General features: G+C 44.3%; 1 protein-coding gene across 1 annotated transcript in view; it reads left to right on the top strand.

Annotated features, from left to right (window-relative positions):
- Positions 1–13,536, top strand: part of Snd1 (staphylococcal nuclease and tudor domain containing 1) — a 399,970-nt gene that overhangs the window by 300,280 nt on the left and 86,154 nt on the right. Inside the window, exon 16 of the mRNA XM_050141445.1 lies at positions 5,440–5,549. Coding sequence (XP_049997402.1) covers positions 5,440–5,549 — 110 coding nt within the window. The remainder of the gene's footprint in view (positions 1–5,439; positions 5,550–13,536) is intronic.

The following is a 13,536-nucleotide window of genomic DNA, read 5'->3' as shown; positions in this document are numbered from 1 at the left end:
CTGTTATCCAGAAGAACACCTCTGTCTTCCAAATGGGTCACTCCAGACCCATACATTCAGCAGAACTTGCTTTCTGCCTGCTGGCACCTTTAGAAATCCCCAGCTCACCTAAGCTTTCTTCCTCCCTGTCACTAATGCTATCTAGTCCATTACAGACACTATGTGGGAAGGGGGGCGGGTCTGAATGAGAAAGACTGTGAACTCAGAAAGCTGTTACCAGCTAGGAAGTATCCCCTCTTCTACTATATAAGGCACCTTAGTGGTGACTGAATTTGCCATTTCTGTCTTTTGATGTTTACTTCTTTTTCTCAGAATTTTTCACTCTTATTCATTCAACACTCCTTGAGAATTTACTTTGTTGCTTGACAATGTATTGGATGTCTGGTGTAGAAAAAATAAACTCTGAATATGACACAGTTCCCACCTGAGAAGCAATTTTTATGTAAGTTTCGGTTTTATTTCTTTTGAAATACTAGACTCCCATAACTCGTGGTGGTAGTGAAGGGAGATTTATAGGAACATCTTAGGGATCCTAAGTAGGATCACATCCCACGGGTCCTAGAATCTGGAAGATGAGTCTGAGGAAATCTGTGGCATATTGCTTCCTGTGGTTTCTCGACAGGCACGTGCAGACCCAGTTCCAGAAAGGGTCAAACTTGCTCACCTGTCATCTGCTGTCTTTATTAGGACACGGTTTTATTGCTGTCCATCCCTCCTACCCACTTCTGCTTCCCATTCTCAGCTGTGGAGTGATGAGAACAAATACCAACATTGTGTGGGGAGCACATCACTGCTTGGGCCTGGGAAGCCCACCATTGACTCAGCCATAGCATTCAGCCTCCAGTCTCACAGATGAGATGAGTGCTCATCTGTCTATCAGTTGTTAACAGTGAACAACTCTAAAGTAGTTAATTCAGTCACCACTAATGTGCCATACACAGTAGTAGAGGGGGATACTTTCTGTCCAGTAGCTTAGCGGTATGAGCAGTCTTCCTCTCACACCGATGCCCCTACCCTCCAACATAGTGTCTAGTCTGGGCTAGGGAAACAAGGAGGAAGGCATAGGAGGGCTGTGAGATGTATGAGTGTCCCAGGCAGACTCCTGCTCTCTTCCCTCTGTTGGCAAGGGCAGCAGAAAGTGCCGTGGACAAGCAGTCAGCACCACTGACTAATCCTTCAGATTGGTTTTTGTTTCCACTATCTCTCTCTCCCTCTGATAATGCCTGACATATTGCTGGACTAACAGTCATTGGGAAGCTGTCACTTCTACACAAAGCAAACTGGCCACATTTCCCCTTAGTTCTCTTTGTGCAGTACAAGAAAGAACAGACACACTTTAAGTCTGGAAGCGTAATTATCACATAATTTAACATACTTTCTAAAATATTCAGAGTGATACATAACCTTTACTTGACCATCAATAGAATCTCTTATATGGCCATTATCTTGTCATTAGCAAGAATTTGTTCTTCTTGTTCCAAAACTGACTGACCAAAGTGGGTTTTTTTTTTTTTTTTGGTTAATTGCACTAGTTAGTCATTGTCTCTAAGTGTATAATTTTTTAATAGATTGTTATGCTGCAGCCCAGCCTTTTAAGTTTGAAAGGAAGCACTCTCTACTCCAAAAGTCAAGTCTTGGGTGCTCAAAAGGACATACTGAAAATTGTAGGATTTTTATGACTATGCTAGACCTTGTAGACCCTTCCTGTCAGAGACAGAGGCTGTGAGCTGGTGACATTTAATAGTTCTTAGTGGCAAAGCAGAAGCCAGAGTCATGATGTCCTAACATCATGTCTCCTCCTGAGCCCTCCAAAAATCAAGCAAATGTTCTTTTATGCTGTGTTTTATTTCAAATAATTGTTCAACCATTCATTTGCTAGAAAGCCCACAAAAAGCATGAAAAAATGAGTTTTACCTTTAGATAGATAGACCTTAAGGCTTTTATGAGCTGCAGAGAGTGTACATGGCTACCAGCCTTTTCCAGACCTAAGATACCGTCTCATGTCATCCCCACAATGCATTGTAGGGAAGTAAAATTCTCAAAAATGCTTAGGATTTTTCTTAGGTATGGTGTTTTTTCAAGTTAAAATATTTTTGCTTCTTGTGTGGTTTGTCAGGGCAGTGGTAAGACAGGCACTTATTCTGTACCTGTGGCGTTGGAGACACAGCTTAGGCCATACCTTATCAGCATGCAGCACCTCTCCAGTGTGTTACCAGGAAAGGCAGCTGTTAGCAGTGATGTGCAGGATTCAGAACCACAGACATAGGCCAGAGACAGTCTCTAAGACTCACTCCCTGTCTCCAGTCTGAGGCACTCCAGAGCTTGGGAACTCTCTGTTTCTCCTGTCCATTTTATTGTTGAGAAAGAGGCACGGTTGGGATGGTAGCCCAGCAGCAGAAGCCTTGATTCAGACAAGGCGGAGTGCATTCTGGGCTGCCTTGTGCCATGGATCCTGGGCAGAAGGGGATAAAGACCACCTCCTGCTTGATTTGTTCACCTGGATCACAGCAGCATCCAGCCACTTCCTGGGTCTTACAGGTTAAAATTGGCGTTGTCCTGTTCATCACCAGACACAGTTCTGTTTCTTGCTCCCTTTGGACACAAAAGCAAGTCTAGAACCTGATAAACCCTTGGTTTGGATGCTCCCAGGCCACAGGGGTCTGCCCACCTTCGAGTCTTGTCTTTGCTTCTCATTTTCAGTGTTTTTCATGCTGTGTGTTGCCACCCACTCAAGTCTTCAATCCAGTGCCAAAACCATCTTAGTTTTTGTCTTTAATGGGCTACAGTACAGTAGACTATCACCATTCATTTAGTCAAGATTAACCAGTTTGTGGGGATTTGACTATATCTAAGTATGTATGCTATATGCAAATACACATGTGGGATTGTTGAGATGGTTCAGTGAGTAACAGTACCTGCCACGTTGACAACCTGAATTGAAAGAGCCAGTTCCTTCAAGTTGTCCTCTGACCTCCATGTTGATTTATCTATGTATGCTTGTATGTATGTGTCCATGCCTATGCTCATACACCACCACGTGGGTATAGAATCAAGGGACAGTATGTAGAGAAGTCTTTCCAGTTACCACATAGGTTCCAGGGATTGATCTCAGGCAGTGAGACATGGCAAAAAGTGTTTCTCTTCTTTGCACCATCTCCTGGGCCTACACTAGCTTATATCTGCAGGTGCTGTGAGATTCTTCCTGCTCTCCTACCTCTGCCTGCAAACCTTGGCCTGGTAGCAGGTTCTGCTTCTCCCATCTGCCCCCTGTAGTCTTCCACCTGGTGTTCACTTGCCCTTTGGCCAAGGGTATTTTCAAAGGAAATGAATCCAAGAGAGATTTCTTCCTTTGCCCATGTGAACTAGCATTGTTGTGAATGTTGGCTTCTTCCTCTGTATTAGCTGAAGCCTGGCTGCTAGGAAATGGAGAGTGACTGCAAGACACTTAGTTTTCGTCTACAGAGAATGAGTGAACTTGTTTCAAAGGACCCTTGTCTAAAGGCAATTCTGCTTGATCTGCTCAACTACCTGGATCCACTGAGCTGTCGTGCTTTCTCAGCTTCATTATCTGGTGATCGGGATCCCATAGGGTGTTCCTGAGGTCCTGGCAGCTTGACTGATTTCTTGCTATTTCAGAATACTGAAATGGTGACATGTTAAAGCTAGTACTTCACTATTGAGATTCTGAGATTTGAGGTACCCTTTTATTACAAAAATTCCTTCCCATCCCTCAGTTTCTGACCTTGATGCTCCCAGTTTTGGTCCCTGGTACATAGCAACCCACCTCACAGCACCCCAGTTCTGCTGTGAGGGATCAGCAACAGACCAAACACTTACTTTTGCATTATTCTTGTCTCTGCAGCAATGCTTCATCTACGGGTATGTGGCAAAATAGTTCAGCAGAATCGTTTATTTTTCTCCCTGGCAATTCTCCTCTTGCTTAGTTTGCAGATCTAAAATGAAAAGTGTTTTTGGCTATTGATGTCTTGAAAAACATGGACTATTTTTCATTCCATTTTGCTCTAGCCTCATCTCTCCCTGAGGTTCTTGGCCCCTGGAGTTCTTGCTGTCTTTTAGAAAATCAAGTTTCTACTCCTCATAGACACTAAAATGCAGGGAAAGAAGCGGCCCTGTTGATCTTCTAGCCACATGACTGACATAGGGCCTTCAAGCTATCCCATCTTTGCATAATTAGAAAATGTCGGTTGCTACAGTCTCTCTTTTGCTACTGTACCCCACCACTACCACCTAGTGCTTCATTTTGCATAATCTCTACTACTGGAAGCCTAGCCACTCAGAACCAGACATGGAGCCTATTCCTTTTCTTCTGGGCTTTGGGAATCTTGAGTCTGTATTAGAAATGGGAACAACCAGCTTTACCCGTAAGCATGTGACGCCAGTGTTCTGTTGGTGATGGGACCACTATTGCCCGGAGTATCGCAGAATCGGGTACCAGCAGAGGTCAGAAACTGGGACACAAATTTGCATCACTTTTCTTTTTCTGGATTGTCATCACTTTATTTTCCTGCCTGTCTCTACCTGGGTCAAGTTTCTCCTTCATAATTACATTTGTAGTCTGAATTACTTTGAAATATTTATGTCTTATCCAGACATCAAAATACAACATACTTTATGATCTATCACTTATGACTACTCTTAGTAATAAATGTATCTTCAAAATGAGTGATTGAATCGAAGAAAGAAAAGGCAGTCTAGATTTGCCAGTAGGTGTGTATTTTGTACAGTGTACCATCGTTGGAAACAAGTGTACGGGACAATTTTCTATGCTCATGAATGTTATAGGCTTGCTGTGGGAGTCAAAGTGTGAGAATTGTTAAGAATGATAAAGATGATGGTATCAAAATCTGAAAAAGCCAGCCTTGTTCTAGTATCTTGCACACATATTCTCTCCTGGGCTAATACAGCATTTTTAAAAAGTAGAGGTATTTTATCTGTTCGACAAAGGGAGTTGAGCCTTTGTTCAGTAGTTTAGCCAAAGCCATGAAGATAATAAATGATAAAATGGGATGTGGAGCCAGTATCTCTGACTACACACCTACTCATTCTTCAGTATTCTGGCTTTTTCCTGCCTCTCATTCTGAGTGAAAGCTAGTAGTACACTAGTATACAAAGCACAGCCTTAGGACAGAGAGGATGTTTATTGAGAAGGAACGTGACACTGAGTTAACACCTGGGATCCTGGCATAAAGTCAGACAGTAAAGAGGAGGTGTCTGGGAGCCAGCTGCAGCTGTTCTCCAGCAGCCCATGTCTGGGCTGGCAGTGGGATTTCAGTGAGGAAAGCCTTTGCTATAAGCAGTGGCTAAAACCAGGAAGGGCCAAAGGGGAGCCATGGTGAGGATTCCTCCCAGGTTGAGAGTGGTGGAGTGAGGAGTGTTTCTGCACACTTTCTCACAGATTTTTCTTTTCTCTCAATACAGGCATTGAATGCCCCAGAGGAGCACGAAACCTGCCAGGCTTGGTGCAGGAAGGAGAGCCATTCAGTGAGGAAGCCACACTTTTCACCAAGGAGCTGGTGCTGCAGCGAGAGGTAGGCCATTTCCTGTAGCTTCCTCTGCAGGAGGAACACACAGTCCTGCCCCCAGGATCTCAGCCTTTGCTGCCATGTCAGAGATGAGTCTGTCACCTTTTTCCATTGCTCAGCTTTGCCATCCATGAACCATTCATGTGTCTGCCCGCATTGTATTTCTTTGCGCCCTGGTCAGCCACCCCCAGATTATTCCTTCTCGTGATAACCTGGCACATGAGGCCAGCCCAACCGGGATCCTGATGCCGAGAACTTCAGCTCCACAGTCCTCCTCCTTGGCGAATTAGCCTGAGCTGCCTGCCTCCAGCTGGATTTAGAAGCTTGACTAACCCTGTCAGGGGCCAATTTTCTTTGAACATTTATTTGTATCTTTGAGTAATTGCATTTTCTGTAGTGGGTTTTCTGACTTAATTTAATTGTATTTCTGTATCTGCTTGTTGGGCTGACTCTTGCAGGCAGGAGTTAGGCTCTCTGCTGCCGTGGTGCCCTTCTACCTGCTAATTTTACTCGTCTTCATCAACAGATATATATCTTCTTTCTAGGAGTATGCCAGCCATTCGTCCTGCTAAATGAGCACAAGCAAAGACTGGTGGGAAGTGTGCCTTGGACAGGCTTAGGAATAGGACCTGCCTCTGCCCTGATTCCTCCCTAGTCGGGTCTGTTGGACCACTCCAGTTAGAGAGTATGCACAGAGCTGCAGCTGTGCGCTCCTAGGGGCTCTCTCATCACTCACTCCAGATCCTTGACAGCAGATCTGTGGGGCTTCAAAATGTTCAGTATTGGGCAAACCTGGGTAAAAACTCTAGCAGCTCATTTCCTTTGAACTATCAGCCATAGCATTAACGTTGGGAGCTACGGAAGAACAGCTCAGCCCTAAGGGCTTGTGTTGGGCTGCCCAGGCTCTGAGAGGTACTCCTGCTGTCTGTGATTTCCCTAACAAGTTGTTTTTTTTTTTTTTTTTTTTTTGAGACAGGGTTTCTCTGTGGCTTTGGAGCCTGTCCTGGAACTAGCTCTGTAGACTAGGCTGGCCTCTAACTCCCAGAGATCCGCCTGCCTCTGCCTCCTGAGTGCTGGGATTAAAGGTGCGCGCCACCATCGCCCGGCCCAAACTTGCCTTCTTGTTTGAGTAAAAGAAATGAATTCAGCCAAATAAATCCTGAATCATCTCTATTCAAGAGGCATCTGTTCCACTTCCCAAATATCAACTGCAGCTTCCTGGGTGATGCTACTTCTGTGGTGTTGGCCGTGCGTGCCGTGGCTGGTGTGCAGCACTAGTCGGCTCATTTCATTTATATTGCTCTCAGTCCTCACTGTTAAGATGTGCACATACTTGAGAGTAGAGGTCCTTGATGGTGACACATTTGCTGCCACTACACATACATCTTGTAACCACATACTGTAGCTTGAATTTTTTTCATTTAAAGATAGCAGTGTCCGCCCCTACCCTCCACTAATGTTTGAGTCCATACCATTGTCTCTAATACCTGGAGATGAGATGGAAGGGGCAAATATTTAGACTTTCCTTCTGACTGTGTAGACTTTTCAGTATTGTGCTACACAGGAACTCGGAAAGCAGGTGAGTCCACTGTGGCTTGTCACCTGCAGGCATCACAGGAAGTAACAGTGAGATAGGGTCTCACTCTGTAGCTCTAACTCTCCTGGAACTCACTATGTAGACCAGGTTAGCCTTGAAAGAGGTCTGTCAGCCTCTGCCTTCCAAGTCGTAAGATTGGTGTAGCATCAGATTATTGCTGGTTTCGTGTGCATGCATAGGGGAGGAAGCCTTGGGACATTTGTAAGAAGTTGAACATATTGTATCTCACCTGACTTGACTTTTCTTTGTTTTGACTAACATCTCCTAAAGCAGTGGTTCTGAACCATCCTAATGTTGTGACTCTTTAATATAGTTCCTCATGTTGTAGTGACCCCCAACCATAAAATCATTTTCATTGCTACTTCATGACTGCAATTTTGCTACTATTATGAATTGTAATGTAAATATCAGTCTTAGGCAACCCTGTGAAAGAGCTGTTCAAAACGCCACCACCACCAATAGGGGTTGAGACCCACAGATTGAGAACCACCAATGTTCCTTTCTCTTTCAATTCTTGTTTCCCCTACTGCTTTTCTCCTCGGCCTTGTTTCTAGCACCTGGGTGACAATCTCCTGGTTATTGTGGCCTTACCTTTATCTGTGTATATTTAATACTTACTGGTGGAAAAGGTGGCACTTTTCTCCACTTTCTTTAATGCCTCTACCATATATATAAGTTTGTATAACCTTAGTCTAATCCGAAGTTGATATTTATCTTCCTTGACTGTAGTGACCTAATCTTTCATAGCCCTTTGTTTAGGGTCTGTCTGTAACACACGTTCTGCATTGTCTTAGCAGCTGATATGATTACTTGGTCAGACTGTTCTGAAAGGTCATCATCCAGAGGAAATGGGAGTATGGCCTAAACCTCAAATAATTTAAGATGTTGACTGAAGGAGCCAGCTTTAGCCAACTCTCCTGGGCATTTCCCGTCATAGTTTAGATGAAAACTGGTTTCTGAATGGTAAGAGAAGCAAAGGAGGGCCATTTAGCAAGAGTGCTATTTGTTTACTATTCCCTGCGTCCATAAGACCTAGAAAGCAATGTTCTTGCCTTCCTCTCCTCCAGAGATGAAGGAGAGAGGTCCAGGCACTGGTACGCTGCCTGTGTGACTGCAGGAGAGCTGGGGCTCAGGGGGCCACATGTCACTGTGCTCTGTGGCAGTTGAGCATTGATTTTGTGCTTATGCCTATTCCTTTGATAATCAAGCATAACTGGGTATTTAAAAATCTGACTGTCCTTGGCTCTATCCCACCTTCCCTTTTAAGTTTTTAAACCTTTGTTCACATTATCTCCTTCGGGCCCAGGGTTTCTCTACCTTGGCCTGCTTTCTCCCAGATACTATAAATCTCAATTACTAAGGGAAAGTTTTTACTGGATTCTCCATAAGTGGAAGCACTTCATGATCAGAGAAAGGTCGAAACAGAAAGTATTATAGTCACTGTCCCAAGGCCAGAGCTCTGTCAAGAAAAGAATGGGAAGCTGACTTTCAGGGTGTGGACACTGAGAAACAGTGCCGTTTGCTGAGGATATATTCCTGGCTTTGAATGAACAGGGCACAGATCCTCATGTGTCTCTCTCCCTCTGTATTGAATGAGTAGGAAATTGCTTGCGTTTCCATCCCCATCCCCTATGTAGAGCCTGAAAGGGATGACAGAGCTTTTCTCCCATATCTTGAGACCTGATTACCATGCTTTCCTTATGCACAGAACTACTGACATTTGCAGCCACCATTCAGTCCCATTTTCCTAAGTGGCTCTCTTGCCCTTTTCATTACACCACTTTTTCCTGTCTTCTACCAGATGCTTCCCCTTAGCCATTGATTCCTCTTGGCCTCAGTTCTCTTGAATTTAGGAATTCTGGTCCTGGGCAGTGGTCCGGCATGCAGGTAGTGTTGCTAGTCCCAAGGCGGGAAGAGCTAGAAGTCAAATACCAGGTTATTAGTTGATTCTCTGATCTGATCATGGCTCAGAGCAGCCTTGGGCCTCTCCAAGGATTTAAATCCTTACCTTTACTCAAATATATCCAGGGTAATTCTTTTGTGCATTGTCTATGACTGCTTTTATACCATAAGTCAGTGTAGTGGAGTTGAGTAATGATGTCAGAAGTCATATGGGCTGCAAATAGTTTGCTTATAATTCATGTGGTTTAGACTATGCTGAATTGGGTTAAATGGTTTGAGAAGTCTCTGTCCTTGAGGCTGGGCTGCTTCTGAGGTATAGAACTTAAAATTGTTGTTTGTGTGAGCTGTAAGTGCTATCTCCCATTGGCTAGCATGTGCTTAATGACATATTTTATCCTCTCCTTCCCACCCCCACCATACAGCTGCCTTTTTAAAGCAACTCCCTGTGACACTGCCAAGGACAGAAAGATCCAGAGTAATTTCCCAGACAGGGAGTTGTGCTTGTTGCTAGCGTCTTCCCAGAAATAGGGATGAGAGATAGCATTAGCTAATGGGTAGATAACCGGCTTAAAAGTGCAGACTTCTAGGTCTTCACACTCCAGTCATCTTGTGGTCCTAAGAATATGATTTTTTGCTGCCTTTCCTTGGTATTTCTGTCTAAAAGATTGATCTGCAATCCAGCCATCCAAGAGCCCTTTGAGGCCTTTGTCGCGAATTCCACAGTCATTTGTACACCTCTTGACATGGTCTTCCAGAAGGCCAGCTAGCCAGCATATACTTACCGAGGCATCACTGCTTGCCAGCACTCTGCTTGTTGCTGTGTTGGAGAAACCTGAACTTTTAAAGAAGAAGTTGTCAGTTATTAATAAAAGATCAATGTCTCCATGTTTACTTGAGACAGGGTCTTACAATGTAGCCAGGCTGGTTTGCAAGCTCATGATCCTCCTACTTCTGACAGGATCCCAGAGTGTCAGTTTTACAATTTAACTCTCTCCTACTTTCAGGCTTAGCAGGTATAGCTTTGGAGGAAGACGAGTCTATAGGGGCTTGGTAATCATTCCCAGTGTTTTCTGATGACTCCTTCGTCCTCTCTAAGACCTTAGAATTGCTCCTTGAAGATGCCTGGATAATGACACCCCCATGCTGGACAGCTCCAGCGGAAAATACAGGCTACTGCCCTGACCTATTTCCCCTCTTCCTGATAGCATCAGAGGGAAGATTTCTCCCTAGGGAACTCACTCTGCAGCTTCAGTAACACTGGCAGAGCCCTAGTTTTCCTCTGACCCCCAACCCATATATTTTTTAAATGCAAAAACTACAGCATTATAAAATGCAAATGTTGCTGTTGGGGGAAAAATGCCTGTTTGGAAGAACATGGCCCTATCTTGATTAATCTGAGGAAGAGGAGTATAGTATACATAGGAAAGAAAGTTTAGCAAGGGGAAGAGAAAGAAATTGGCCCATCTCCTTCATTTATAGTGCCTCTTATGTGAAAAGGGGGTTGAATGTTGATCTAACCTCGTGCCTTTTGTGTACCCTCTGCCTTATCCCCATAGTGACCCTCAAGCACTGAGTAATGTGTCCTCTCAGCCTCCTGTTCCATCTGTTCATGTAGCCTCCTCAATGCCAAGGAAAGCCATGGGAGGAAGGAGCGTAGCAATGGTGCTGAGGGTAGCTGAGCCCTGGGAGATCCAGAATGCAGTTCACTTGGCCAGGATGAACCCAGTGAAACCTGCTCTCCCACTCTTTCTGATTGCCGTGTCCACTAGGAACCCTCACCGAGCCACTAACTGCCTGCTGGAAAAATAAGCAGGCTGCTCACTTGTGCTTCACTTTTCCTACGGAAACTGCTTTATTCTAGATTATCATAGCCGCTGTCCAGGAGAAAGGGGGATATTGTACAGCTTTTCTTAAAACATCTCTATTTTCCCCCACAATGCTTAAAAGATTTTTGTGGGGAGGTGGGTAAGGCTTTTCTCACCCACCCTTGACAGTTCAGCGATGGTTTTCAAAGCTCAGTTTGATCATAGTTCACTGCTGTTTTCTCAGACATAGGGGAGTCAGGGAAAGGAACTTTAATTTTATAGTATTTTCTAGGGTTTTTGTTTTTTAAGCCTCGTTTTGTATCTCACAACAAATGTATGCAAAGTTGCTCTCCCATTCTCACAGTCCAGGAACGCCGTTCCACCTGTTCCTCTTATAGCTGGTGGGAGGCAGGAATAAAACAGAAATATCTACACTCCCGATCAAGCACTTTGCTCCTCAAATACTGCTAATTCTGTTATTAGAAAGGGATCACTTTTTAAGCCATATTTTATCATTGTTTCAACTCCAGAGTGTCTAGAACTAAAGGCTCTTTTCCAAAGGTCAAACATTGATGCTATTCCATGAACTATTCCATCTGGCTGTTCTGGGGCATGAGGGATTTGTTGTGGTTCTGTCTCCCTGGGGTCTTCTCTGCTCTTACATAGTTCTTCCATCTTTTCACTATTTGATAACCTGCTTGCTTCATGTGCTATTTGACTTTTCTGGGCCTTGTGTTTTATATGACTGCTTCCTTCCATATGCTAGGGTGTACCCATGCTCCTGTGTGTCTAGTCATTCTCTTTGGAGGCAGGTCTGGCTCTGGGCATGCATTTGTTTACAAAGACATGGCTTCCTTGTTCTGGGTAAAGTGCCATCTCTGATTTATAAAGCACCTTGGCCACCTCTCCAACCTGTGCCTCATCACTTGTTTCATATTTGCTCCATGTCAGAGCAGGCCTATGATGCTCGTAGTTCCCATTTTCTATCTGTCTTCAAGATACTCAGACGTGATTTATTCCCCTACAGCTGTAGGGCTGGGGAAAAGACCTGTTCCATTATTATTTGCAGTTCTCTGAGAAAGTGGGAGAGGAAGGAAGGCATTAGAGTTCTGAGGCTGACTGAGGAACTTGACCTTCCTGTGACTGTCCTCTCTGGGTTTCCACATCTTTCTAATCATGATGCTTACACAAAAGTAAACAATGATGTTTGCTGTTGTCAAAAAGCTTCAGTGCTTTAAAAAACAAAACCAAAAAACTTCGCTGGTCTAAAAGAAGCCACTACCAATGTCTCTTTCAGTTTCTTAATACAGTTCCTGTCTCCCTCCCTTGTATGTTTCTGTCATCCACGTTTGCTGATTAGATTGTTAGCCCAAAGGGAGTTTGTTTCTTTGTTTGTTTTTCAAGACACAGTTTCTCTGTGGAGCCCTTGGCCGTCCTAGAACTTGCTTTGTCGATCAGGCTGGCCTCAAATTCAGATATCCACCTGCCCCTGACTCCCAAATGCTGGGATTAAAGGTGTGTGCCACCACCACCCAGCTCCAAGGGATTGTTTTAAAGTGTAGGTACCCACAAATTTCTGTTCTGAGATGAGTTGTAAACACTATGTGAATATCAAACTATTATCTGACCTTTCACTTTGGGGCTTCAAGTTCTTTCTGAGTACTTCTAACCTCCAAAGAGAAGAGTTTTCAAATCCTATCACAGCCTCTAAATGAAAATAGCATCATAAGATGTCAGAAAGCCAGGTGTGGTGGTGCACACCTTCAGTTGAGAGCATTGAGGAGACAGAGGCAAGATGCCTCTGAGTTCAAAGCAGACTACATTACATAGACCTTGTCTCAGGGGAGTGGGGGACTTAAGATAAATGTTTTAGGTGAGTGCTGCTATCACAATGCCCCCCACCCTGCTTCTTCCCTTGGCCTACTGGGTTCCCTGGCCAGTTTTAACTCCTGGGGCATCTTCCAGTGGCCTTCCGCAGCACTCTTAGCCTGCGTGCTGGCTCCAATGGGATTCCTTTCTGCAGAGCTGCTAGCTCAGCTCTGCTGTTCCTCTGCTCTTATGCATAGAACTTTCATAGCCAGTCAAGCATAGAATTACATCCATTCTTCTGAAACAGTTGCTGGGGCTAATTTGTCATTGGCTTGGCCAGGATCCTATTACCTGTGTGTCATAGGGGCTGTCTAGTCTAGGTTTGATAGACCTCAGTGCCCTCTAGAAAATAGTGTCCACATCAGTCACTACTGCTGGAAGTGAGGGTGGGAAAGGCATGGCATAGAACACAAGACATGTGTCCTCTTTGGGACATGGAGGAGGGCCTCAGGGCTGTGATTCTGTTTCTGAAAAGAAAATTCTATTCAGCAGAAGCATCTTCCCTATCCCTTAGGACCTGGTCTCCACTCTTGTAAGCTGTCCTTTGAGAGACTTGTGTTTTTCTCTGCCAGGTCAGCTTGTTTGTGGACTGTTGTTCCATCAAAAATTAAGTAAGTAGAGTACTTCCCACTTTCTCTTCAATCAGGTTCAGTGTGTTTGGACTGATATTGAGGTCTTTCACCCACTTGGACTTGAGTTTTGTGCATGGTGATAGATATGGGTCTATTTTCATTCTTCTACAGATTGACATCCAGTTTTGCCAGCACAATTTGTTGAAGATGCTCTCTTTTTTCCATTGTATACTTTTAGCTCCTTTATC

Source organism: Alexandromys fortis, unplaced genomic scaffold (genome assembly GCF_014885135.2).
Source record: "Alexandromys fortis isolate MF-2015 unplaced genomic scaffold, M_Fortis_MF-2015_v1.1 scaffold_44, whole genome shotgun sequence".
Lineage (NCBI taxonomy): Eukaryota > Metazoa > Chordata > Mammalia > Rodentia > Cricetidae > Alexandromys > Alexandromys fortis.
Note: the sequence above shows the minus strand (reverse complement) of the source record. Positions and strands in the feature narration are given on the sequence as shown.